At 49.3% G+C, this 27936-nt stretch overlaps 1 protein-coding gene across 2 annotated transcripts in view; it reads right to left on the bottom strand.

The window, feature by feature from the left end:
• Daam2 (dishevelled associated activator of morphogenesis 2) overlaps positions 1–27936 on the bottom strand; it is a 69159-nt gene that overhangs the window by 9269 nt on the left and 31954 nt on the right. The window contains exons 11-21 of one of the 2 annotated variants that reach the window (XM_045155983.1): positions 24663–24721; positions 24346–24530; positions 23459–23764; positions 17251–17358; positions 15035–15093; positions 14061–14192; positions 11782–11866; positions 8219–8325; positions 7980–8068; positions 1909–2077; positions 1618–1725 (exon numbers count right to left, since the gene is read on the bottom strand). In XM_045155983.1, coding sequence (XP_045011918.1) covers positions 1618–1725; positions 1909–2077; positions 7980–8068; positions 8219–8325; positions 11782–11866; positions 14061–14192; positions 15035–15093; positions 17251–17358; positions 23459–23764; positions 24346–24530; positions 24663–24721 — 1407 coding nt within the window. The remainder of the gene's footprint in view (positions 1–1617; positions 1726–1908; positions 2078–7979; positions 8069–8218; positions 8326–11781; positions 11867–14060; positions 14193–15034; positions 15094–17250; positions 17359–23458; positions 23765–24345; positions 24531–24662; positions 24722–27936) is intronic. The other variant, XM_004649525.3, reaches the window with a different exon arrangement.

Below are 27936 nucleotides of genomic sequence, written 5' to 3'. Positions count from 1 at the left end.
CCTCTAGCCCAGGCTGACCTGGAATTCACTATGTAGTCTCAGGGTGGCTTCAGACTCTTGGCGATCCTCCTACCTTTGCCTCCCAAGTGCTGGGATTAAAGGTGTGTGCCGCCACACCTGGCGAACTTCAGATTTTTGAAAATTTCATTTATTTATTTATTGGTTTTTCAAGGTAGAGTCTCTCTCTAGCACAAGCTGACCTGGAATTCATGCTGTATTCTCAGGGTGGCCTCGAACTCACGGTGATCCTCCTACCTCTGCCTCCTGAGTGCTGGGATTAAAAGTGTGCACCATGACCCTTGGCTAAAATTTATTTTTATTTATATATTTGAGAGACAGAGAAAGCAAAAGGGAAGGAGGGAGGGAAGAAGAAAGGGAGGATGGGCACACCAGGACCTCCAGACACATGCAACACCTTATGCATCCAGCTTATGCGGGTGGGTCCTGGGGAATCAAGCATGGGTCCATTGACTTTGCAGAAAAGTGCCTTAACTGTTGAGCCATCTCTCCATCCAGCCCCAGAACTTCAGATTTATATGCTGATGTCATCTGGAGGTGGAGCTTTTTGGAGATAGAATTGGGCTTAGATGAGATCTTGAAGTTATCTGTGGCTTTTGCTTGCTCCATCCTAGCCTGGGATGCCCTAGACTATCTTATAGATCCTGGTACTGTGCCCTCGGGCTCTCAACCCTCAAGAACCATCAGCAAAATAGACCTCCATGTTCGATAAGTTACCCGGTCTTACGTATTGCTGTAGCCACAGAAAACAGAATAAGCCACAGGGTGCTTTGTGGGCAGTTGTGTTTGATACCAACTAGCTACTGGCCGCCTTTCTGCCTCTACTGGAGATGGCCTCTCTCAGCCACCAGAGAGAGGACTTAATTGCTGTTGCACGTGGGGTGGGTGCCCCATCCATTATGATGCAAGTTCCTCACTCTTCCAATTAGGTGAACAATTTCTTTTATTTTATAAGAATTTTATTTTTATTTATTTATTAGAGACAGAGGGCAGGGGAGAGAGAGAGAGAGAAAGAGAATAGGCGCACTAGGGTCCTCCAACCATTGCAAATGAACTCCAGATGCATGCACCACCATGTGCATCTGGCTTACGTGGGACCCAGAGAATCGAACCAGGATCCTTTGGCTTTGCAGGCAAATGCCTTAACCGCTAAGCCATCTCTCCAGCCCAGGTGAACATTTTCTTTCTGGGCTAACCCCATCTGCCTTTACACATAGTCAGAGACTTACATCCTGCCTCCATTTCTCCACCACTCAGCCAGCGATGAACATGGGGATGGGGTGGTGACTGCCCCAGGGTCCTCATCCCATGGGCGGGGTGACCAGAGACGGTGTTCTGCGCCACATCCCTATGAGGGGCACTTCTGCCCACAGTGGTAACTGACAATAATGCTTTGGTTGTGAGCATTCTATATGAGGCTCACTTCTCCCCACTCCTCTACTGGCGTTTTAATCTCTGAAAAGATGAGTTAAGAGGAAATTGTCTCTGTTTGATTCTCCCAAAAGCACATCCTGAGGCACTGGCCATTCCCAGTGGCCCAGAAGGAGCAAACGAGCTGTGTGGTCATGGGGGTCGGGGAGCATAGGGGAGACGGCTCACTTGACTTTGGCCGCTTCTGAGAGGTGCTGCAGCTCAGACGGCAAGTTCAGGATGTCCGGGAAGTGTTTCTCCAGGATCATGATCAGGTAATGAAGCAGAGAGATGTTTCTGTAGGTGACAATCTCGGAGTCAAGGTAAGGGGCAGAGGAAATCGGGTGGAGTGCTAAGTGGTGGGGGGGAGGGGAAGCCAAGGAACCTGGGAGAGGGAGTTGGAGGAGAGTTAGGGAGAGGGAAAGGAGAGGTGGGGTGGGGGGGAAGCCCGGAGCTGAGAAAGCTGCTGACTCCCTCTACCTGTCGATGCTGGACTTGGTGTCGGCGATCTTGTTGAGGCTGGCCACCCGGAACCCATAGGCACCCCCACGCTGCCCTTTGTTCATGAAGTTGCCTATGGCCAGGACGACTTCCAACATCTGCTTTAGATGTTTGCTTTGGGTCAGCTCCCGGGAGGCCAGCAGGATGGCTGGAAGAAGAGGGACAGGTCAGGTCACTGCACTGACGGGATTAGGACAGCTGGTCGACCCCCTGCTGCATAGGAAGATGTCCCCACAACATTCAGGAAGAGGGGCTACCTTTGCCACTCTCAGGGGACAGAGGCTACCTGCCCTCAGCAAGCCCCTCCCCTTCTCCTCCCACATTTACCCCTTTCAAGGCCAAGTCAGCTCTTCCCATGAGCATGTCACCTCTTCTGAAAACCATCTGAGAATAACTTACCTTGCACAGAAAGACCACTCGACTTTCTTATGACTATGCACCTGAATGTGACAACTCTGCTTTACCACACCCAACGCTTAAGCACTGTTCTCTCTCCATCATGCATAGTATGAGATGCTGCTGTGCATTTTGAAATTCCATATTTTGGGGAACGGAATCCATGGATAAATTTCTAACATATTAGCAGTGCTAATATTCCCATAATAACTTACTCTAGAAAAGAACAGTGTGCTCTAGAGTTGACAATGTCTTAGGTTAGATGAACTAAATTATTTCACATCTTTCTGGATATTATTTTTAAAAAATTATAACCTTTGGGCTGGAGATATAGCTTATTGGTTAAGGTGCTTGCCTGAGAAGCCAAAGGACCCAGGTTTGATTCCCCAAGACCCACATAAGCCAGATGCACAAGAGCGCATGCATCTGAGTTTGTTTGCAGTGACTGGATGCCCTAGAGTGCCCATTCTCTCTCTCTCTCTCTCTCTCTCTCTCTCTCTCTCTCTCTACTTCTGTCTCTCAAATCAAGAAAGAAAATATTTTTTAAAAGTTATAACCTTTGAAAATGTTAAATATTTTCCTCCAACGATCACTCAATACCTTTGGGTATAACCTGTGGGCTCGCGAGATGACTTAGTGGTTAAGGCACTTGCCTACAAAGCCTAAGGACCCATTTTCAATTCTCCAGATCCAACATAAGTCAGACACTCAAGGTGATGCAAGCCCATAAGGGCACACATGCACACAAGGTGGCACACACATCTGGAGTTCATTTTCAGTGGCTGGAGGTCCTGACATGCCAGTTCTCTCTCTCTCTCATTAAAAAAAAAAAAAATTGCAAAACAAAAAACATTAAAAAGAAGAGGTGCCATTGCTTTGAATGTGAATTTGGGTGGCTCCCAGTTTCTTTTAATTACAGTTAGAATAGTTAAATGATTTGGAATGAAATAAAACTGCACTAGAAAATGAATCACCACCCACGCTACACAAATCAATGGGGGAAATTCCCATACTGCTGAATAAAAGAAGCCAGCACGGAATTATTCAAACACATCATTCCACTTGTCATGTTACAATGGAGAATGTGGGGCTGAGAAGGTGGCTTGGTAGTTGAAAGTGCTTGCTTGCAACACCTAGAAATCTCGGTTTGGTGGATTTGGTTCTCTAGTACTCACATAAAGCCAGTTACCCAAAATTGTGCATGCATCTGGAGTTTATTTGTCATGGCAAATGGCTCTGGCATGCCCATTCATTTTCTCTCTTTCTCTCTTTTACCTTGTAAATATATATATATATATATATATATATATATATATATATATATATATATATATATATAATTTAGAAAAACTACACAACCATCTAGAAATCAAGATAGCTGTTATCTTTGGAGAGAAAGCATGGAAGCTTGCCTTGGAAACAGAATGACTGGGCCAAGAATGCAAAGAAGGGATCTGGGGGCCAGAATCATTCCGTTTCTTTCATAAAATATTTCATTTACTTATTTTCAAGGAGGGGGGGCAGAGAGAGAAAGGGTAGAGAATATCTCATGGCTTCTTGCCACCGCAAACAAACTCCAAATGCATGTGCCACTTTGTGTATCTGGATTTACGTAGGTACTGGGGAATTGAACCTGGTTTGTTAGGCTTTGCAGGCAAATGCCTTTAACCACTGAGCCATCTCTTCAGCCCTGTTTTTAATTTTTTTTTTTGAGGTAGGGTCTCACTCTAGTCCAGGCTGACCTGGAATTCACTATGTAGTCTCAAGGTGACCTTGAACTCACAGCAATCCTCCTACCTCTATCTCCCAAGTGCTGGGATTAAAGGCATGAGCCACCACGCCCAGGTTGTTTTTAGATTTTTTTTTAAAAATGTATCTTATTATTTATTTTCAAACAGGGAGAGAGAGAATATGGGGTACCAGGATCTCTTGCCAGTGCAAACAAAATCTGGGTGTGTTCACCACGTCGCGCATCTGGCCTTACATGGGTACTAGGGAATCTAACCCAGGCTGTCAGACTTTACAAGCAATCACCTTAACTGATGAGCCATCCCTCCAGGTCCAGAAACATCCCATTTCTTGCCCTGGATTCTGATTGCACAGAGGTCACCTTACGCTGACCCATCAATAGTAGTTCTCATGATCTGGGTACTCTTCTGTGCACATGCTGTGTTCCAAAAAAACATTACATGTGTGGGCTGAAGAGATGGCTCCGCAGTTAAGGTGCTTACCTGGGAAGCCTAAGGACCCAGGTTCAATTCCCCAGTACCCACCTAAGCCAGATGCACATGGTGGTGCATGTGTCTGGAGTTCGTTTGCACTGGCTAGAGGTCCTGATGTGCCCATTCTCTCTCTCTCTCTCAAATAAAATAAATAAGTAAAAAAATCATTTGCAAAAAAAAAAAAAAAAAAAACCACAATGGAATTCTATACAGCAGTAAGAAAAAAACGACACAAAGAAATTTGAGGAAAAATGGTTGAACCTGGAACAGATCATTCTCAGTGAACTTACCCAATCACAGAAAAAAAATCGACACATAGTCTCACTCATCTACAGCACCTAACCTGAATCTACCCAAGATACCTTACATACCCAGCAAGCACCTCATAGACTAGACAATAGGATGGATGGGGAGGGCGAGGAGGGCATCGAAGGGTGGAAAACAGTAATCTGGACCCAAACGGCAGTGGTACCATAATATTCTACTTCCTAAAAGACAGACCAAATGGCTGAACCTTCACTAGACCCTTACAGGAAACACCTGAACCACAAGACACTGGAGAGGGTACGATCGAGACTAACCTAAATCTTCTACATCCTCCCTCCCTCCCTCTCCCTCTCTCCCCTCTCTCTCTCTTCTCTCTAACTCTTGTATATTAGTTATGTTTTTCCTCAATTTCTTAGTGGGCACTGACCTGTAACCCCCACTCCAGCTTGGGCCTACCATCCACAATGAGCTTTTGATCAGAGAAACCTACAAGGTTTCCCAAAACAATGACAGACTTCTGTCAGAGTACTTGATAACCCACCAAAGGCCAGTGGTAAGACCCTATTGCTGAAGACTCCATACGCAGCTGACACGTAAAACGGAATGGCATGGCTGGAAGCCAGGAGAGAGTCAGTCCCCAGACAGTCAGCGTGTCTAGTGCCAGAAGGTGCTACATGGGCGAATGGGGGAAATGACCAATATCTGTCCAAGCAACTCATTGTCTAACCTAATTAGCAACAAATAACCTGATGTGATGCCCACACAAATGCAATAGTGGCACACAGCCATGGTGGGGAACCACCTGCTCTTGATTTGGCTAACTGATCCCCTCAGTGGTACGAGACCCATAGCTGGAGCTGTGAAACAAGTCAGAACCATACCCAAACATAAGCCCACTCTCCAATATCAAGCTACCATCAATCATGGGCTACAAGAGGGCATACACCTATCAAACTCTCTATCAAAAAAGTAATTGTTATCTCAATTTTCCAGGTGCTAACTTACTCTCCTTTGGAGAATCTGCTTCTCTTTTTCAGATAGATGCAGATCCTAAGGAGAGAGCTGCCCCAACATACCTCAAAAGGGGCCCGACTGAAACTAAGGACAATTGGTGAAACAAGCAAGGGTGATGTTTTCCTGATGAACTGGATACCAGCACAAAGGGGAAGGAGACCAACACAAAGAAAAATCAACTCCTACCAAATCAGAGAGCCAGAGCCTCAGAGGCCCCCAACACCTCAGCACTGAAGCAGACCAAAAATGAACCCAACATGGCTCAGGGAAATTTTGCGGAAGAGGGGGCGGAAAGAATGTCAGAGTCACATGTTGGGTCATGATATGCAGAGACATTTATCGTACCAATAACTGTGGGCTAACTCCACAGTGCACGACCCATTTACCTCAACAAGGAGGGTCCAATGGGAGGCAGTAGATCATGGATGAGCCTAAACAATGGTACTAAACTGCCTGTATTTGCTGAAAAGAAAACTAATAAATTAAATTTAAAAAAATAAAAATAAAAAATAAAAAAAACACTGCTTATAAGATTCACAGTAATTTATATCACTTGGCATGATTTTTCTAAGGCTAATGTGTTGTTTGAAAAATTTGGAAAGAAATCTTCCCCCCCAAAATGCTAAAATGTTGGCAAAGCAGAAAAATGACAGGAGCTGAAAGGAGCTCAGTGTGGGATGAGAAAACACCCGGATGCGATCCTGACACTCTAGATGTGTTCACAAGACTAACGCAGTCATGAACACATGCAGAAGAGAATTATGGCTGCGGGCACATTCATCTCAGCTGTATTTACTGAATCTGCTCAGGAGAATGCACCGGTGAGTCTGATCTATGCAGCAATGCACATATTCATCAGAATAATGCATTCAAGAATGTGTTCACGAACAAATTCAGGACAGAATTGGGAAACGTGTCAGATTTGCTGAGTCAGTTTTAGGCAATCTGACCCCCTAAGCCCCTCTTGGGTCAGTGGCTCAGAACCCAGCTTCTTCTTGGAAAATCTAGATCCTTTTAATTTGTTTGTTTGTTTGTGCAAGGGTGTGAGCACGTGTGGGCATAGGTACATACGCACACTCATGTGGAGACCAGAGGTCAGTGTTCTGTACAGCCCTCAGCTCTCCGTCCCAGCGAGGCACACTAATCTGATTCTGTCCTACACTCCATCAGACATCACCTCCTACCCAACTCTGGGCTGTTCAAAGGCAGCAGCCAGTGCCTCAGCTAAAGGAGGCTTCTAGAACACAGCTCTTCCCCAGAAGTCTTCTCCCACACATACCTTATTCTATGTAGCTTGATATCAAAAGATTTTACAGAATGTCCATCGATGGGACTCTTAGGGAGAGCTGAGCAGGGAACACCTTAGAGCCGGGAACTGACATTAAATCTTCCCATGACTCAGCTTCTCCGGTTCATACGTTCCACTGACCCAAGACACACAGATAGTTGAGTGCCTACATCCAGGGCTTGAAGGTCTCGTCTGTGGCTCACACCCCAAAAGCAGCTTCCAGGAGGAAGAAAGTGGAACTGAAACTAAGGACCTGCCCATCACCAGGGCAAAGCAATGCCACCAGACCTCACAGAAAGGGGTCACTCCCTGCACTGGGCATCTCAGAGAGCGTCCAGCAGAGGGGGCCTATGTTCTGTTCTGGCAGCAGCCTGTTGCCTATGGCATCCAGGAGTCTCTTGTTGCGCCAGCCCTGTGGATCCATCTTGTCCTCTATAAAGCTTCCAGCCTCTCCTGCTTCTGCTTCCTAGGTACACCACCCGCACTCCTGTCTCCCACATCCCTTGTATCTCTATCCTCTGATGCCCCCACAGACAGCCCCAGGAAGATGGCCACCCACCGACACACTGGCCCAGGACGAGAGATAAGGGCTGGCTTGGAAGAACCGCGGGTATCTGCCTTCCCCTCCTGGCTCCACTACTCCCCAGGTTCATGGCCTTCTGAGACACACACAGACTCTCCCTGGGAGTGCCGTGAGGAGAGCTGAGATGTCCATGCAGCATTCCACAGCACTTCACAAGGGGCCCCGAAACCGACACATTTATTGGGGGGCTGAGCAGATGCTCAGTTAAGTTTCGGTCTGCCGTGCTGTCAAATCTCCAGACGCAGCTCCACCCCAGGCACGCTGCAGCCGCGGGCCCTACCTTCCACTTTGGGCTTGGCCTCAGCCAGCCGCTCCTGGAACTTCTTCTTGAAGAACAGGGCCTGGAGCCGCTGCTGGTAGTGGTCAATCCTGTGGACAGGGGCTACGTCATGGGTATAGCCACCGCCAGACGCGACAGCTCCGAGCTTCGTCTGGGGACATGCCTCCCTCCCCTTCCTTGGCCGAGCCCACCTATCCCAAGCTTAACCTCTCCGACCGTCCCCACTGCCCCGACCGCACCTGCTCATTTCATAGAGGAAGCGGTCCGCACGGGCCATCCGCTCGATCTCATGTTTGTGCTCTTCCAGAAGGTCAAGGTCGCTCTTCTCAGGGATGAACTTGATGAGCTGCAAACGGCAGGTGCAAGTCACATAGGAAACCGGTGAGCAGTTGATACAGGGGTACAGTGAGTGAGGGGTCCCTACACGTTCTGATCAGAATGCGGAGAGGGCTACCGAGGTAACAGGGTTGTGACTTCAAGGGCAGCCTGGTCTACATAGCATGTTTGAGGCCAGGTTGGGCTACCTGGTGAGTTTAAGGCCAAATTTGGTTAGACAGTAAGACCCGGACTCAAGACAAAAGCAAAAAGTGAAGGCATAAAGAAGATCGAGACGAAGATGAGGAGAAGGCTTAGAGAGAGAGTCACCCTTGTGTGGACTCTGAGGTTCCACCAGCCCAGAGAAGATGGCAGGGTACCCAATCCTGACTCCTGTTTTTATTTTTTTTTACTTAAGATATGATATGACTTACAACCAGATGTGATGGTGCATGCCTCTAATCCCAGCACTTGGGAGGCAGAAGTAGGAGGATGGCTGTGAGTTCAAGGCCAACCTGAGACTACATTATGAATTCCAGGTCAGCCTGAGCTAGAGTTGTGAGACCCTATTTCAAAAACAAAACAACAGCAACAAAAAAGATGTGACTTACATGCAGTGCAAAATACTATTATTAAGTGCACAGCTCTATGGATATTCTTTTTAAGCAAACTTTATTGAGGAATCACCCACATAAAATGATATGTACCCATCTTTTAAAATTTTATTTATTTGCATGTGTGTGTGTGTGGACACACCAGAATCTTTTGCTATTGCAAAGAAACACACACCCAGCTTTACGTGGGTGCTGGGGAATTGAACCCAGGCTGACAGACTTTGCAAGCAAGTGCCTTTAACCACTGAGCCATCTCCTCAGCCTCATGGACTCATTTTAAGTTCATTGAAGTCTGCCAAAACTCTACACCTGAACCACAGGATTAAAATATAAGATCTTGCCAGGCGTGATAGTGCACGCCTTTAATCCCAGCACTCGGGAGGCAGAGGTAGGAGGATCTCAATGAGTTCAAGGCCACCCTGAGACTCCATAGTGAATTCCAGGTCAGCCTGAGCTAGAGTGAGACCCTATCACAAAAAACCAAACCAAAACAACAACAAAAAGATACAAGATCTTTCCCTCTCCTTAGAAAATCTCCCATTGTACCTCAGAAAGCTATCTCCACTCTGAGGATCACCTCTAATGAATTCTATCACTTTGGGTTTGTTCTTGAATTTCACATACATTAACTCATGCTATATGTTATGGTTTGAATTTGTCCTCCCCCCACCAAAAAAGTTAAAGTATAGAAGTATAGGGCTGGAGAGATGGCTTAGCAGTTAAAAGTGCTTGCCTGGGAAGCCTAAGGACCCATGTTCTACTCTCCAGATCCCATGTTAGCCAGATGCACAAAGGTGAGGCAAGTGCAAAGTCGCACATGCCCACTAGGTGGCACAAGCATCTGGAGTTCAGTTGCAGAGGCTGAGGCCCTAGCACACCAATTCTGTCTCTTTTCTCTCTCTCTTAAAAAAAAAAAAAAGTTAATAAGCAATAGAAGTGTAACCTCCTTTGGGAAGTAAATAGGACTAGATAAGGTCATGAGGGTGGGGCCCTTACCCTGGCATTAGTGGCCTGATAAGAACAGAAAGCGAGATCTGAGCTAGGGCACCTGCTCCATCTCGTCATGTGATACCCTCACCATGACACCACGATGCCCCATTAGATGCCAACCAGATGTGATGTCATGCTCTTGGACTTTCCAGCCTTCATGATTGTGAACTAAGTAAATTTCTATTGTTTATAAATTAACCTGATCTTGGGTATTTGTCCTATCTGCAGAAAATGAGCTAAGACACTATAGGCTTTTTTTTCCCCCCTAATCTGGCTTCTTTCACTTAACACAGGAACCTGCAAGACTCACTCATGCTACCGTCCTGCAGGTTTTCGTTTGCTGCCGAGTAGGATTCCAGTGTGCAGGTATGTCACAGTGTCATTGTCCTCTTATCAATGACTGATTGGGCTGCTCACACTTTAAGGGGGTTGGTTATGAGTGAAGTTGGGGGCTGAGGAATACGGTCGTTATGACTACTGTTTGTGGGTGTCTTCTTTGTATTTATACTGGTCTCTCCTGGGTATGCACCCACGTATGGGAATCCCGAACAATGAGTTAGGCAAGGAGTTCTGAACACGTGCAGCCAGTGTGTGTCATGGCCAGTTTTTTCAATTTTAGCTGTTCTGGTGAGTGTGTGACACTACTTCACGTGACTTGCTGGTGGCCACCAGCATCGACATGTGCTTTTTGGCTGAGGGAAGTCCACTTTCATAATGTTCCTGTCCAAGTGTTCTGCTGATTTTTGAAGTTGATGTGTTTACCATTTTCTCATTGATTTGTAGAATTTTTTTTTTAACAAGAATACATGATGTTGGGCTGGAGAAATGGCTTAGCAGTTAAGGTGTTTTCCTGCAAAGCCTAAAGACCTGGGTTTGATTCCCCAGTACTCATATAAATATAGAGGCACAAGGTTGTACATGTGTCTGGAATTCATTTGCAGAAACTAGAGGTCCTGGCACACCCATTCTCTCTATTTGCCTCTCTCACTCTTATGAATAAACAAATGAATATGTAATGTTGTTAGATGTCTGGATGGCAAATATCTCTAAGGTTTGGCTTTTTAAAAAAATATATATATAAAGAGAGAGAGGGGGGGAGAGAAAGAGAGAAAGAATGGGCATGCCAGAGCTTCCAGCCACTGCAAACGAACTCCAGATGCATGTGCCACCTTGCACATCTGGCTTACATGGGTCCTGGGAGTTGGAACCAAGGTCCTTTGGCTTCACAGGCAAGTGCCTTAACCACTAAGCAATCTTTCCAGCCCATGGCTTTTAAAAAATATTTCATTTGTTTACTTATTTAGGAGAGGGAAAAGAGAAAGAGAGGGAGGGAGAAAGAATGCCAAGGCCTCTAGCCACTGCAGACAAACTCCAGATGCATGCATTCCCTTATGCATCTGGCTTATATGGGTACTGGGGAATCGAACATGGGCCTTTAGGCTTTGCAGGCAAGTAGTTTAACCACTCAGCAATCCTCTCCAGTCCAGGTTCAGCTTTTGTTATTGCTGGTAAAGTGTCTTTTGATGGACAGTGGTTCTTAACTTTAATAAAGTCCAATAGGTAATATTTTTGCTTGTGTTTTTTTTTCTATGTCTCTCTTAAAAGACACAACAGATTAATGTGGAGGCGATTTATAAGAAGAAATGATGACTGACCACTCTATTTTGAGACCCATGGTGCTTTGTACCACATATCTCCTTCCAAGGGCTTTGAAGCTTTCTGGCAGCCTTTTCTAGGGAAAAATACTAATCCAAAGAAGTTTCTAGAAACTTTTTCTGCTCCTCCAGCTTGATGCTTCCTTGATTCATGGGTCTCAGCCTCTCAGAAAGGGGTGAAGTTGTTCCCAGACGGATCCCCTCCCTTCCCCATACCAGAGTCCTCACCTGTTCCAGCATGTCCTTAGCGAGATCTTCCTGCTCATCCATCCTCAAGATGGCCTGTCGGATCTCCTCATTAGACAGCTTCAACCTGCGACAAATCTTGTCTGAGCAGCCTGGTCTTGTCATCAGCTCAAGACAATCTTCTTCTCCAGATGGGATCATAATGCCCCAGGTTCCCCACTTTCCCCCAGAGTGGACATAGGAGCACTCAAATGGCTCTCCCTTCTCACTTCCTCTGCAAAGCTTTCTCAGGCTAATTTTATAATAACACTTTTGTTGTTGCTGTTTTGAGAGAGAGAGAGAGAGAGAGAATGGGCATGCCAGGGCCTCCAGCCACTGCAGTCAAACTCCAGACACGTGCGCCCCCTTGTGCACACGTGCGGCCTTGCACACGTGCGTCGCCTTGTGTGTCTGGCTTACGTGGGACCTGGAGAGCTGAACATGGCTCCTCAGCCTTCTCAGGCAAGTGCCTTAACTGCTAAGCCATCTCTCCAGCCCATTAACACGCAATTTTAATAAAGAGCTCAATATGATGTGCTCAATGATGAGCATTTTAGTGTCTAATCAAAACTAGAGTCCCTAATGCCATCCTTGAGGATTCATCAGAGCTAATGGGACAGGAGGGATTAAGAGGAACATCTTGGGCCGAGGCGAAGGCTCGGTCAGTAAAGGACTTGCCTTGTAAGCACAGGGGGCTGCTTAGAAAGCACATAAAAATGCTGGGGGCATGGTAGCATATGCTGATAATCTCACAGCTGGGGAGCTTGAAACAGGAGGGTCCCTGGGGCTCCCTGGCCACCCTGTCTAGCCTTATGGGTAAGCTCTGGGTCCATGAGAGACCTTGTCTTAAGGGAGGTGGACAGTATTTCTGAGGGCGACACCGAGATGGTCATCTGTGCACACGTATTGGCACACACATGCATACGGCTATCTGCACATATACACATGCATAGAAAAAAATAGTACATGTTTAGTGCAGACTAAAGACAGGACAGGACTGAAGAGATGGCTTAGCGGTTAAGCACTTGCCTGTGAAGCCTAAGGACCCCGGTTCGAGGCTCGGTTCCCCAGGCCCCACGTTAGCCAGATGCACAAGGGGGTGCACGCATCTGGAGTTCGTTTGCAGAGGCTGGAAGCCCTGGTGTGCCCATTCTTTCTCTCTCCCTCTATCTGTCTTTCTCTCTGTGTCTGTCACTCTCAAATAAAAAAAAAAAAAGATAGGACAAAGGGTTTCTACCCCCCCCCCTTAATCCTCTTCCTCACGAGTAAAATGTCCTTGGCATCTCCTTGGGGAGGGCAGGACAGGACTTTAGTAGGCCACCCAGGGGAGTCTCCCTGTCTCGGCAGAGGGAATCACTCTGTCCCACAGCTCCCAGAGAGGACAGCAGCCAGTCCCCACCCGGTCCCCAGGCCCTGCACCCGCACATTCACTGCGAACTGGGAAACCCTGGAGGACTGGGTTGCTCCCCCACTCCTTGGAAGAAACGAGGCCCGAGGCACACGCCCGGGTGGTGGGGCCAAAGGCAGCACTAAGAATAGTCCTGGAGGCGGTAGCCTGTGGCTGTCTGGCTGGGGGAGTGCCGGGCAGAAGCAGCCCGGAGGAAGTGCTTGTGGGCCGGGCTCAGGGTGCTCCCTGGCCCAAGCAGAGCGGGCCCTCCGTGAGCTCCGAGCAACTGGGCTGCTAGATGCTTAGCAGGCCCTCAGGAGTCTCGAGAGCCCTTTCCACGCTGCTGTTCACCCTGGGCTCCCAGGGCAGGGGTCTAGATCAATGCTCGCCCTCCTCTGCTTCAGAGGACGGCAGGGAAGGGAGACCAGAGCCACCCTATCCTCACCCTGTTCCTCTGCCAGCTTTCCCCAGGAAGTAGCTCTCAGCTGCTTTCATTCTTGTTTTTTTTTTTTTTTATTCTTTTTTTTTTTTTAAGTTTTATTTATTTTGACAGAGAAAGAGGCAGAGAGAGAGACAGAGAGAATGCGTGCACCAGGGCATCCAGCCACTGCAAATGAACTCCAGACCCATGTGCCCCCTTGTGTGTCCGGCTTACATGGATCCTGGGGACTCTGACCTGGGTCCTTTGGCTTTGCAAGCAAGCACCTCAACTGCTAAGCCATCCCTCCAGCCCTCAACTACTTTCTTCCTATTGCTTTGCAGTACTGGAGGGCTTGGGTTCTACCATTGAGCTCCCAGCCATTCAACCCCCCCATCTTGGGACCTCTGCCCTTTGGCGAGAACAGGAAGGCGCTATAGCAGGCAGAGGAGCCCGGGGGACAGGGCAAACACCTACTTGGAGAGAAGGATGATACAGTTCTGGGCTCTCCGGCCATCAATGACAGACAGCTCCTTGACCTTGCGGGAAGCCAGGTAGATGTCCTCTGTGGATCCCAGCTCTTTCTGCAAATGACGAGTTAGGGGTTCACTCAGGTGTGTAATCCCCCAATTCTCCTGTTGCCCACCTGCCAGGACCTACTCTGCTTCTAACTGGGAATGACCCTGATGTGAGGGGTACTGAGAAACACAAAGGAAATATAAGGAGAAGGGAGGGCTTTCATCCAATAGCTTGTGGGGGGGGGAGGGGAGTTTTCTCTGGGACTATATCATGGGCTCTTAGAAAGGGTGAGGGGGGGTCACTAAAGAGCCCCCTACTTTGAATAGCATCTTTTCTTGGGTCGCTTAGGAAAACAGCTGCCCCAGTAGGAAGCCGTGACGGCTGGCTGTGGCTTTGGGCAACATGCCATGCTCTTCGGCGTTCTGTACAGCGTCATGCCCAACTCCCCACCCCTCATCCCCCACCCCCCGGCTAAAAGATGAGAAGATGGTCCAAGCCCTCTATAAATTCCCGGGTCCTGGGGGGCCTTAAGCACAGAGCAATGCACTAGAGGTAAAGAGATTAACAGAGATCAGATCTGAGGAAACTGAGGCAGACCTCCACCTCGGATCCTTCTAGGGTCCCAGCAGGCACACTGAAGATCCCGCCCTTCTGCCTCGTGGGCCCCTGGGGAGGGAGCTGGGGAGCTTAACACAGGGCCCAGCTGCTGTTCTGGGTAGGGCCTCTAAGCCCGTGTTCCAAGTTGCAGAACCCCAGGGCTTGTCACATGCATCACCATGTATGTGAGCTGTGCCTCTGCGGTTGTGCCGTGTCCAGCGTGCGCAGCTGGACACGAAAGCCTTGCCTTGGGGCCGGTGGGCAAGATGAGAGGCCCAGCAGCCTCCTCCTCGCTCCTGCACACAGCTGCCGCCACAGCTGCCTCCGAAGATGACGGAGGCGGGTCTCCGCCTCTCACACCTCTTTCTCTCTGGGGACCCTCTTGCATGCCACCCTATACGAATGAGTGATAAGGCTGGAGGTGGCGCAGGCAAAAGCATCCTCCCCATTCAGGGCCAAAGCCCAGGAGGCTCAGTCCAAGAGAGAGAGAGACAGTATTCCAAGTGGCTCACCTGCTGGGAAGCATTAGTTATCAACTCCTAGTGGGGCAGCAGCCAAAGCCAACGGCGAATTAAACATGCACCATGTTAGTCAACAGGACCCAGGGACAGCAGGCCAGATATGGACACCCTTTAGCATTTATTCTGCCCACCATGTCCCCAGGGGACTCCAAAGGTTGGGGACACAGGAGCCCACAAGGTAGCCATGCACTCTCGTGAGAAGCCACACAAGCAGACGTCAGTCACACCTTCCTCCTGCACTGGGCCCAGAGTGTGGCCAAGCCCCAGGCATCCAGGGCTTGACTGCCTCCAGTGAAAACCTGCTGAGAGGGTAAGGGTTTTCTCCACCCAGTGTGAGCTCCTCTCTGTTCAAACAAGAGCTCTAAATGGGCTTGAGCTGGACCCTGGGACAGACAACTGGAATTTGATGTCTAAGGGAATTTGAAGGGGACAGGCCACTCCCGTGACCTTCTCCCTCGGCACTGATGGAGATTAAGCCATGAATTCAGATCCTAGGACACAGAGGGACTTTGAACCTCCCTCCTGTGCCATGGCTTACAGCCCAGGGCCCTGTGACAGGGAGAGACGGGATCCACAGCAATGTGGCCTCTGGGACTGGCCGAGATCGGGCTGTCCACTGACTGAGAGGGACCTGAGTGAGCCAGGATGGAGTGGGCTTGGTAGCGGAGGGGAACAGATGGGGGGACTGTCAAGAGGAGGCATGGCCTTGCCACTTCTCTCTCCCTCTCTCCCCCCACCTTTCCCTCTCTCTCTCTCTCTCTCTCTCTCTCTCTCACACACACACACACACACACACACACACACACACACTCACTCCTCTGGCCCCCAGCACCCACTCGAGGCACCAATGCTCTCAGAGCTCCTTCCAGATCCTGTATTTCTGGTCTCTGCCCACGATCATGCCATCCTGACAGCATGGAATTAGGAGTCGAGAATTGGGCGTCTAAGATATCCACATTTAAATCATTATTTTTTTTTAAAGTTGTATTTCCTGAAACCTCACAGCAGGGCCAAACTTCACACCATCCTTTTGGCCAGGGCCTGAAGAGCACTCTCATATAGCTTTGACCCTGCCTGTCTCCAGGAAAGGTCATGTGCAGGTCAGAACTTGGCAATAAGTAGAGTGGAAAGTCTTCTGCAGGCCTGTAGGGGGCAGGTCACAGGATCCGGTGACTGCCCATGGCCCAGCAGCCCATCGTTGTACTGGAAGTTCTCAAGGCCAGAGCCCTGGGCTGAGCAGAGATAGGGAAGGGAGCAGCGTAACCCTTAACCAGGGCCTTACAGCTTCTAGGCTGGTTACAGCCCAAGCGGGCTTAGGGGGAAAGGTCCGTGGGCATGAGAGTTAGCATTCAGATTCCTGGGCCTCAACCCCCCTGAGAATCAGCATTTGGCCATCCAGGGCTCAGCACTGTTGGAGACCTGTGCCTCAGGTATGCCCTGAATTTGGATAGCAGCCAACTACCCCACATCTTCCGCAGGTAGCAAGAGCCAGCTTTGTGTACTGAGGCCCCATGGAGCAGAAGTGACATGGGACAGGCTCTCCACATTCTTTGCAGCACGAATGCCCTCTGCCCAATGGGCGCACAGTGGAGAGGGGTTGGAGAACAGAATATGGTGGGAAAGGTGGGTTTAGAAGTTACAGTGGCCTCGGGTTCAGTCAGAAAGCCCCAGGCCAGAGAGAGCAGGGCTCCGTGGAGGCCAGGCCTTGGGACTCCGTCTCTAACGAATGAGATGCACCTTTGCATCACTTGATATGTAAGCTGCTTGTCACCTGATCTTTCCCCTCCTGGGCTGTACAACTCTAATCCATCTGTACATCCTTAGCAGGATTATTATTAATAAATAATAACATCTTGCAGTGTAGTAGTGAGGAAGTGAAACAAAGAGAGAAGGGAGGGAGGAGGATAGAGAGGAGAGGACGGAGGAGGAGGGAAGGGGCTAAGGTTTGAGTCTATGGGGTGCTTGTGCGTAAGTGTAGAAGTTAGGATGGAAAGTGAAGACCCAAGAGACCAGAGGGGACAGGGTCTTACCTGGTGCCTCTGATAGGCAGAAAACATTTTTTCAAAGTCTTCTAGGTCCAGAATCCGAAATACCTGCGTGTCATCAATGTCATTCCACACTGTGCCAGGGACACGCTCCTGAGATTCGGGGTAAAGAGAAGACCTTATGGTCAGCCCAGACTCTTCATTATGGAGATGCCCAGTGCTTCTCTAACCTGTCCCCAGTGGCACATGTTACAAAAGCCAGGCTCTCAGGCTTTCAGAAAGGGGTGAATCCCCCCAATTCATCACCTGCTCAAAGGTGGAAGGCCGAGATAACCTTTTCCCTCGGTGTCATGGGGGGCTACATATAAGCGCGTTCCAGAAATCACTGGAAGTGCTGAGCACTGGGAAGACAGGTCCAAAAGGTGGGGCACCATGTTTCTTTTAGAAAAGCAAAACCTGAGGAGATGGCTCCGTGGATAAGGGCACTTGCTGCTCAAGCATAAGGACCTGACTTCAGCCCCCAGCACTAGGTAGAAAGCCAGATACGGGCAGACGTGCCTGCAGCATCGAGGGGCAGGGGTTTATAGTGACGACAGGACTATTGAGGCTAATCGGTCAGCCAGTCTCACTGAAAAACAGTAAGGAGCTGACGAGATGGCTTAGGGGTTAAGACGCTTGCCTGTAAAGCCAAAGGAACAGGGTTCGATTCCCCAGAACCCACTTAATCCAGCTGCACATAGTGGCACACGCGTCCGGAGTTTGTTTGCAGTGGCTAGAGGCCCTGGTGGGTGCCCCTTCTCTCTTTCTCTTTGTCTGCCTCTCAAAAAATTAGTAATATAAAAATAAAATATTTGGCCTGGTGTGGTGGCGCACGCCTTTAATCCCAGCACTCAGGAGGCAGAGGCAGGAGGATCGTTGTGAGTGCAAGGCCAGCCTGAGACGACATAGTAAATTCCAGGTCAGCCTGGGCTAGAGTGAGACCCTACCTCAAAATAAATAAAATATATTTTTTATTTTTTGTTCATTTTTATTTATTTATTTGAGAATGACAGAGAGAGAGAGAGGCAGATAGAGGGAGAGAGAGAATGGGCGCGCCAGGGCCTCCAGCCACTGCACACGAACTCCAGACGTGTGCGCCCGCCCCCTTGTACATCTGGCTAACGTGGGTCCTGGGGAATCGAGCCTCGAACTGGGGCCCTTAAGCTTCACGGGCAAGGAGACCCTGGTTTGGTGAGAGACTTAGTCTAAGTGAAATAAGGTGGGAGCGTCACAGAGCAGGACGCGTGGCACCCTCCTCTGCCTCTGCACCCATGAACGTGGGGCACCCATCTGCACATGCATCCAGACATTGGCCTGCTCCTATTTATATATAACACCAGAATCTAGAAAGAAGCTTCTTCTGTTAGCCAAGCCAAACTTTTCCTGGGAGTCTGGTATCGTGGCTGGCTCAGAGGACAGGAGCGTGGGACGCAGACATCAAGCGCCGAGCACCCCCACCCCCCGGCGTGTTCTCCACTCCCTCCCAGGAATTCACCCCTCCTCCAGAGCTCTGTTGTCCCCTGAAAACAGAAACACCCACCGTCCTCCATGGAGAGGGCAGCCAGGGAGCCTCCTCAGTCCCTCTGCCTCCTCCCTGTATCTCCCCCTCAGAAGGCTTGGCGAGAGAAGCATACCTTTCACTCACTTCTATTTGCTTAAACTCTGAAAAGAGGAGGCTAGGCCAGAGTCTGGGAGAGGGGGAGGGGACATTCCTGTGGCCTTCTGAAGGCCAGGGACCCTTGAGCACAATGCAGGGCTGGGAAGCTCAAAGCATCAAGGGATACAGGCAGCTGGCCAAAGCCAACATGGCCACATTCTTTTCGTGGCAGAAACAACCGCTCTGTGTGTGTGTGTGTGTGTGTGTGTGTGTGTGTGTGTGTGTGCGCGTGTGTGTTTATAGTCAGGGGCATGTGTGGAGGAATTAGACTCCTGGAAATTGAGCTGTAGGAGGCAGAAGTATGAGAAGGGGAAACTGAGTCAAGAAGGCAGGGAGGTGGGGTGGCTGAATGTAGGTGCTGAGGTATTCAGAGTCGCCTGTGAAGGGAAAGGTGAGACCCCCCCCTCTAAGCAATGATTCCAGTCGTCCTCTGTATTCTTTGTTTTTTGTCTTTTTTTTTTCAAGGTAAGGTCTCAGCCTGGTCCAGGCTGACCTGGAATTAACCATGCAATCTCAGGGTGGCCTCAAACTCTCGGTGATCCTCCTACCTCTGCCTACCAAGCGCTGGGATTAAAGGTGTGTACCACTATGCCCGGCTCCAGTCCTCTGTATTCTTGAAGAGGCGGGGGCAGGAAGGCTGGGGTGAGGACAGGACCAGAGGGTGTGCCACATGGGAGGAATTTCCCCTGAGACGATGCATGGTGACCTCAGCCCTCGCCACTGCTGCCAAACACTGCCTGTCCCTGATGCTCTGCTCCCTGCATGTACGGAACCATGTCGGCCTTTGTGGGGACGGTAGGGGGGTCCGGAGCTGCGGGCGGGAGAGCTCGTCCTCATTCCCCCCATGTCGGACCTCCATCCCATCGCCCCAGTGTGCTCTCCTTGCATGACAACGCACCGATCTTCAGTTTTCCACCGCTCTGGCCAAGACCCTGTCATTTCCAGTCTAGATTCCCGGGACTTCCGTTCTCCTAGAGATGGCCATGTCAATGCTAGTGACTCATTTCATGGCATGTCCCTAACACAGCACTGCCTCTGCGGTCAGGCAGACCCAGATGGCTGACGGGCGTGGCCCTGCCATTAGGTAGGCCCACGAGCAAATGGAAAGATGCTATTCTTATCCCACGACACATGATGGGAAAAGAAGTCTCTGGGAGAAATGGCTCCCTGACTCGATATGACATAGCATCCTCAGGGGCAGACATGGCATGTGCCACTAGTGATGACTGATCTCACATCGTTAAATGCCCTTATGCCTAGTACTCTGTCCATATTAAGTTAACCAAACTTTGTCCATCTTTTGAAATGGGTAGTATGATTGTCCCTATATTTTTTAATTTTTTAAAATTTATTAATATTACTTATTTAGTTATTATAAAATTATTGCAAGCAGAGAAGAGACACAGACAGAGAGAATGTGTGCACCAGGGCTTCTAGCCTCTGCAAACGAATTCCATATGCATGAGCCACTTCATGCATTACGCAGGTACTGCGGAATCGAACCTGGGTCATTTGACTTTGCAGGTGAATGCCTTAACCGCTGCGTCGTCTCTTCAGCTCATTCCTTATCTTTAGATCAACCAAAAGACTGAATAATTAAATAACCGTCATTGTCTACGGCCATACCACCCTGAACAGGCCCAATCTCATCTCATCTGAATAAACTGCTCCTATCACACAATTCAGAGCTTGGGACCAGCCAGTCGTTTCTCCAAATGTAACTCAGCGCACTTCCATCACACTCCTTCTCCCGCGATGTCTGCAAGACAAGCCAATGCTCCTCATCGCCCCGCTACCGAAAACCCATACTCTCCCATCTAACAAAAGCCTCCCTGAGATTCTGGGGAATTCTTGCAGCCTTCATTAATACTAGCCCACAGTTAAAACAAACAAACAAGCCGGGCGTGGTGGTGCATGCCTTTAATCACAGCACTCGGGAGGCAGAGGTAGGAGGACCACCGTGAGTTTGGGGCCACCCTGAGACTCCATAGTGAATTCCAGGTCAGCCTGGGTGAGAGTGCGACCCTACTTCGAAAAGCAAACAAAGAACATCTTAAGGATAAAAGCTTGTGTAATGGAAATATGGCACAAGTTAATGACCCTGTCTATATGCCTTAATCCTTGGCACAGCCTATAACAGCCCATTTGTTTGTGTGCATGTGCCCATTTGTTTGTGTGCATGTGTGTCTCTGTGTGTGTGTGGGGGGGTGTACATGCATAAGCATACATGTGTAGAGGTGTCCATGTGTGTGCAGGTGAACATGCGTGTGTGTGTGGGCATGTGTGTAGACCAGATGTCATTATTGGCGTCTTCCTTGATCACCCTTAACCTTATTTCCTAAATCAGGGTCTCACTAAAACCAGCACTCACCAATTCGTCCAAGACGAAGCAGTCAGTTTGCCCCAGGAATGACCGGCCCCTGCCTGCCGAGTGCCGTCGCCCCTGCCGGCCGTCTACACGGGAGCTGGGGATCTGAACTTGGGTCCTCACACTTGCACAGTAACTACTTCACCCACTGAGCCAGCTCCCCAGACCCTTTACTTTTATTTTATATTTTCGTTGGCTTAATTTTTTTTAAGAGAGAGAGAGAGAGATGGAGAGAAAGGGAGAGAAAGAAAAAGAGAAAAATATGAGCATGCACGTGCCACTTTGTGCATCTGGCTTTATGTGGGTACTGGGGGATTGAACTCTGAGCAGCAGGCTTTGCAAACAAGTGTCTTTAACCATTCAGCAATCTCTTCAGCTCTACATTTGAACCAACAACAACAAAAACCTTAAAAGCTGCTGGTTCAGGAGGTAATTTTTTGTAAACCACAATAAAAATATTTCATTGTGTTTCGGCTTGTGAACAATGAACATCTCCACATCACCTCTGGCCTTAGGTTCTAGAAAGCCATGTGTCTGCTCCGATGTCACTGGTCTCTCTGGCATTCTTGCCCCACCCCCGCCCTCGGCCACGGAGCAGCAGCCATGGGTCACAGAGCAGCTGCATCAGACATCAAGACTCTTGGCTTTGAGACACGGTTGCAGGTGGTGCTAACGCTCTGATAACTCAGACCAAAGATGGTTTCAGGCCCAGGAGATCACAAGCAGGCTGTGTTCATGCTGCATGTTTTTGTTTTTGTTTTTTTGCCAAGATTGTGAGACCAGAGGTGGAAGGTCACATCAGACAAGCCAACTGGGCTACAGACGAGAGATTTTCACGAGGTACACGGTTAGCTAGAGCCCAGCCTGGGTTGCTTGGAAGTCTGAACCTCTCCCTCAACCTACCTCATGGACCTCCTGGTGTTTCCTGGCTCCGTGTCCTAATTTGTCAGATCCCACATCCTCACGGGCCAATGCTATCGTTCTCCTTCAGTTATTATATGCGCCCTCAACGCCCCCAAAGAAAACTCTACATAAATAAAGCAGCTATCAGCCTGCCTTGCCAGCTGGCTAATTGGGAAGAGACACGTAATGAACAGCGGACTGCATGCTTGTCAATTTCTTCTGTACTGAGCAAACCCATCTTTGGCAACCTTCCTGACTGCCTTTACCTCCCATCCAAAGAGATGTGCATCCCCATCAGAGCTCACTATACCTCAAACACAATGTACATTAGGAACGCCTTGCTAGTGAGGCTAACAAGCCCATGTGTAGGCTTGGAGTGGATCCATCAGTCCTATCTAGGAGTTGACATCTCCACAGCTATGATTAAAAGTATGGATGAGGGCTGGAGAGATAGCTTAGTGGTTAAGGCGCTTGCCTGTGAAGTGTAAGGACCCATGGTCTACTCTCCAGATACCCACGTGAGCCAGACGCACAAAGGTGAGGCAAGCACAAAGTTGCACATGCCCACTAGGGGGCACAAACGTCTGGAGTTTGACTGCAATGGCTGAGACCCTGGTGTGCCAATTCTCTCTCTCGCTCTCTTGCTCTTAAAAAAAAAAAAAAAACAGTATGGATGAAACCAGTGACCACACAGGTGTTTATCCCAGTGATCAACCCGCTCATCCTCTAAATAGGGCTGGTCATCAGACAGAACCAGGACTAGGGCATGGGGAAGCTTGTTCAATTATTGGGGTATTTTAAGACACAAGGCATGTCTATGTTCATGAGTGCCCAACAGAGGTGTGAACTCCAGCACACTGGCCTGGGATTGGCTCAACTGGCCAGGAAGGCCTACCTCTGCTTTACATAAAGTTTAGTTTGCGGGGAGTAGATGTGATAGGTAAAGGAGAGAGATAGTATTGACTTGTGGGAGATTTGGACAGTTTAGATCTACCGTTTTCCTCAAGTACACCCTCTTCCGGAACTTCTTATCAGGAAGGTGTCCCATTGGCCCGGCTCCTAATGTCCCCTCCTCCCTCTAGCCTCAGCACCCACAGGCTCATTTGTAGATGGCTTTGTCACGTGATCTGTGCCAAGCTTCTCTCCCAGTGCCCAGGCCTTCTCAGGGCACAGTGACCTGTTGGGCTTCAGCAAAGCCATCTGGCATCCCCTGGGACTGTCCCTAGCTCCCCACCAGAGACAGGATCCAGGAGGACTTGTGCCAACTACAGATGTGACCTACTTACCTCGTTCAGTTTGACCCAGTTGAAAGACTTCAGTGGGTGGGAAGGCTGAGGGACACGCTTTTTCCTGAGTGGGACCCCACTGCTGGCGGAAGGGTCCTGAGGCAAGGGCAGGCCCAAGCCGAAGCAGGGTGGGGCACCTGGGGGAATGGGAGGTCCTCGGGGAGGGAGGGGAGGTGGTGGTGGTGGAGGTGGGCAGGAGGAGGCAAAGGGGAGAGGAGATGGGGGTGGAGGCAGGTCGCTGGCTGTCATGGAGGAAGACAAGGGAAGTGGGCCCCCGGGGGGAGGCGGGGAAGTGACGGGGCCTGTCTGTAGGAAGATGGAAAAAGGCAAAATGAGGCAGCTATCAACATTGGTGCTCATCAGCTTCCCACGACTATCTTTCCCTGATCCTTGCTCTCCATCTGAACTGGACTGCTAATCCTTGATGCTACCTTCCACACACACATTTAGGCCCCATTTTCTCTGCACCCCAAACATATCACACACACACACACACACACACACACACACACACACACACACACAGTGTCATCACAGTAGGATGGATGGATACAGTTGTGCAGGCTACTCTTTGCACAAGAGCATCTAGTTGAAAGGGGGTGAGGCAGAAATGCCTCCTGTACCCTGCTGTCCAAGATACTCTTCCTGGGACAGTCTCACCCAGAGGAACAGTCATTTTTCCCTAATGAACACAAACAGATCACCCATTGAGCCTCAAAGCTCCCTCTGGTTCTAGCCCAAGGTTCTGTTTCCTCCCTCATCTTGGGGTTCCCGCCTTCTGCCCACCCTGTCCCTGAAGCTCAGGGGATTGGCTAAACTACATAAAAGAGAGAGAGAGAGAGAGAGAGAGAGAGAGAAAGAGAGAGAGAGAGACGATGCCCACGTACTGAGGTCTCACTGAGTTGGGCCACCAGCTCCGCCACTTGTCCCCTTGCCTGGCGCAGCTCCTGGGACTCTCGGGCCAGCTTGTCCCTCATCTTGTTCAGGGTTCGCATCATCTCTTCCTTCTCCAGCGTCTTGGTCTCGCATTCTCTCTCCTTCCTCTCCAGCCGGCTCATGAGCTCCAAATGTTCTGGAAAGGAGTGGGGCCAGAGAGGGAGAGGGAGGAGAGACTGTGAACAGCCGTGGGTTCTCTGTCCCAGGCTGGGAGGGAGGAGAGGGGGTGCGGGCAGCAAGCTGGTAGCTGGCGGAGGCAGAACCTCACCTTTCCGGGACTTCTCTGCCTGCTCTCTCCACTGTTTCACCTCGTTCTCATTGATGAGCCTGGAGGGAAAGAGAGGAAAGGGGCCAGGTGACGGTCGACCACCCCGCTGGCCACTTCCCAGAAGACATGGCGTCTCTTTGCTACCCAGGGGTGTGCTCAGATCTCTATTCTGCCCTGTCACCTCGGGGACACTCGACTGCACGCCCTGGTCTCTTCTCCCTTCCTGCCCTGTTCTCACTATGTGTCTGCCCAGAAAGGATCCCTCTTGTGAGGCCCTTGAAGCCCCTGAGGCTGAGAGAGCAGAGATGGGGGTGGGAGCTAAGTCGTGGAAGAGGTGGGGACTGGATTCAGCTCTCCTCTGTTGTACAAATACTTACACCCCATCCTAAAACTAGATCCATGCATCTGAGAGGTAAAATGTTAGCCATGCTTGGGCACAGGCTTCCAAAGACCAGTGAGTAAGGGGCATGGAGATTCCCCACCAATGCAGAACCACTGGGGGGTGGTGGTGGTGGTGAGAGTGGGTGAGGTAGATACGATCTTAGGAAGGCTTTGATCATGACAAGTTCCTGTGTGTGTGTGTGTGTGCGTGTGTGTGTGTGTGTGTGTGTGTGTGTGTGTGTGTGTGTGTGTGTAAACATATGTGTGTGCCATGGTGCTATGTAAAGGTCAGAGGATAATGGTCCTTACTTCCCACTTTGTCTGAGGCAGGATCTCTCATTGTTCCCCACTGTATTCACTAGGCTAGCTGCCCCTCAAGATTCTGGGAGATTCTTTTCTTCCCCTTCCTTCTCACTGTAGGATCTGCTGGGATTATAGGCATTACAGTGTCTAACTTTATGTGAATTCTAGGAATCTGTAGTCAGGTATTCAACACTTACACAGCAAGTGCCTTATCCTCTAAGCCATCTCCCCAGTCCTGTGGCAAACACTTGTAAACAAGTGTCAAAATTAAACCAAAGTGGGCTGGAGAGATAGCTAAGCAGTTAAGGCACTTGCCAGCAAAGCCAAAGGACCCATGTTTGATTCCCGAGGACCCACAAAAAACCAGATGCACAACATGTCACGTGTGTCTGGAGTTCATTTGCAATGGCTAGAGTCCCTGGCGTGTCCATTCTCTCTCTGTGTGTCTTAAATAAATAAATAAGTAAGGTAATTTAAAAAAATTTAAGCTTAAAAAGATCAGTAATCATTTATTTTGCAAATGTGAAAAAAATATGGCTATATGTGTGGCTTGTGGAGTATTTCACTAGATCAAGGCTATAAAGAGGGGACAGAAGCATGAAGAAAGGGGAGTATTTGGAGGTGGTGAGATTCCTCCAGAGAGCCATTGCCATGGTCCCATCCAAGAATGTCATGTTTTGGGTCCATCCAGACTTTTTGTCTATGTTCCCATATGTTGGGAGGGAGGCAAGGTAGACTGGGTTCCTTACTTGAGGACAGGCAAAGGCAGAGGGTGAGAAAGCACTTCATAGAGGACAGCTGCACTGGGACCTGTTGGAGTTTGGTGAGAGACAAGGGCCTTTGTAAGGGTGAGCCACGCAACAGCTGTGAGCCTCGTGGAGGAAGTGGGCTGGTGCCGTACTATACCCAGCCCAAGGGTCCACCTCAGAGAAAATGGGGAACATCAAATTGCAGGTTGACAATAAAGCCAGGGCCAATGGGAGCTCCAGAAGCCACCAACCAGCCAGGTGGGTAAAAAAAAAAAAATCATTGCACAGCCCACACACCACATTTTTAAAATGTTTTTTTTTAATTATTTATTTATTTATTTGGGAGCAACAGACACAGAGAGAAAGACAGATAGAGGGAGAGAGAAAATGGGCGCGCCAGGGCCTCCAGCCTCTGCAAACGAATTCCAGACGCATGCGCCCCCTGTGCATCTGGCTAACGTGGGACCTGGGGAACCGAGCCTTGAACCGGGGTCCTTAGGCTTCACAGGCAAGCGCTTAACCGCTAAGCCATCTCTCCAGCCCCACACACCACATTTCATAGGGGAGGACGCTCAGCAAAGAGCTGTGGGAACTGCCAACATAGATCTTCTCTCAGGCTCAGCGTCTACAGAGCAGGACCCTGCTTTTCACAGTGCGTACTAACCCCAAACCTTTCTCTCTTTCCTTCCCACCCTTGGAGTAACTTCAGAAAGGGTCATAAAGTGGTTAGACACACACACACACACACACACACACACACACACACACACACACACACACCTTTCTCATTTCAGCCTCCAGGACCTCAGCCAGTGGAAGAGAGATGTCAGGCTAAATTGAGTCTTGAATGGCAATTCGCACCCAGGTTGCAACAACTACTAATGATTTCAAGAGTCCTGTCCAAAAAGGAGCAGGGACTTTATGGGACCAGAGGAGTTGTCATCTTTTCTAGGCACTGTTTTTTGTTAAAGCTTCCCAATTAAAAAAAAAAAAAAAAAAAAAAAAAAAGATTTTTCATGAAACTGATCCAGAGCTGCCCTTTGACTACTTAACCTGGCTGCCCTTGTCCATCTGGCTTTGGGACAGACTTTCATGAGATACTGGAAGGCAATTGCTCTCTTTGAGGCCAATCAACTCAAATGCAAGTCAAAATCAAATAGCATTTTGAAATTAAAAATAAACGGGTTAGTTTAAGGTCCGCTCATTAATTCACTCATGTAAATATAAAATTGTTCCTCTGCGTTCCTGTGTGCTGAGTCAGAGGCGATAAAGCAGAAGATGCTGACAACCTCGTCCAACAGACTTGTGACCATGTGGCCACGCTCTGTTCCAGCGCCCAGCAAACCTTCCGTAAGCCTCTGTAAAGGGCCAGCACCGGCATTCCAGCCGAAGCGCCGGGCAGAGTGGCCATCGCGTAGTGTTGTAGTTGTTCACTTATTTCAATGTCAGAGCTGGGGCTGGGGGATGACTCGGGAGGTAAAGCACTTAGGACTTTAGCTCACTGAGGACTCGAATTTAAGCCCCATAATGCACATAAATGCCCGGCGCTGAAGCATAGAACTCTAATCCCAAGCCCTGGGGAGTTGGAGGTAGTCAGAGTTTGCTGGTTAGCTAGTCTAATACAATTGGTGAGCTCCAGGCCAGTAAGAGGCCCCACCACATGGAACGTGGATAGTGTGAGCCTAGGCATAATATTCAAGGTTGTCCTCTGACCTCTACACACGTGTGCACACCCCCCCACACACACATACAGGAACTATTTGTGGCTCAGGGGCCACACATCTACAAGCCAGAGGAATGGTGGGCTCTGTGCAAGTGTGTTTAAATCACCTCCAACAAAC

This window comes from Jaculus jaculus, chromosome 8 (genome assembly GCF_020740685.1).
Source record: "Jaculus jaculus isolate mJacJac1 chromosome 8, mJacJac1.mat.Y.cur, whole genome shotgun sequence".
In the NCBI taxonomy this organism is placed as follows: domain Eukaryota; kingdom Metazoa; phylum Chordata; class Mammalia; order Rodentia; family Dipodidae; genus Jaculus; species Jaculus jaculus.
The sequence above is the reverse complement of the archived record's forward strand: the minus strand, read 5'-3'. Positions and strand labels throughout refer to the sequence as shown.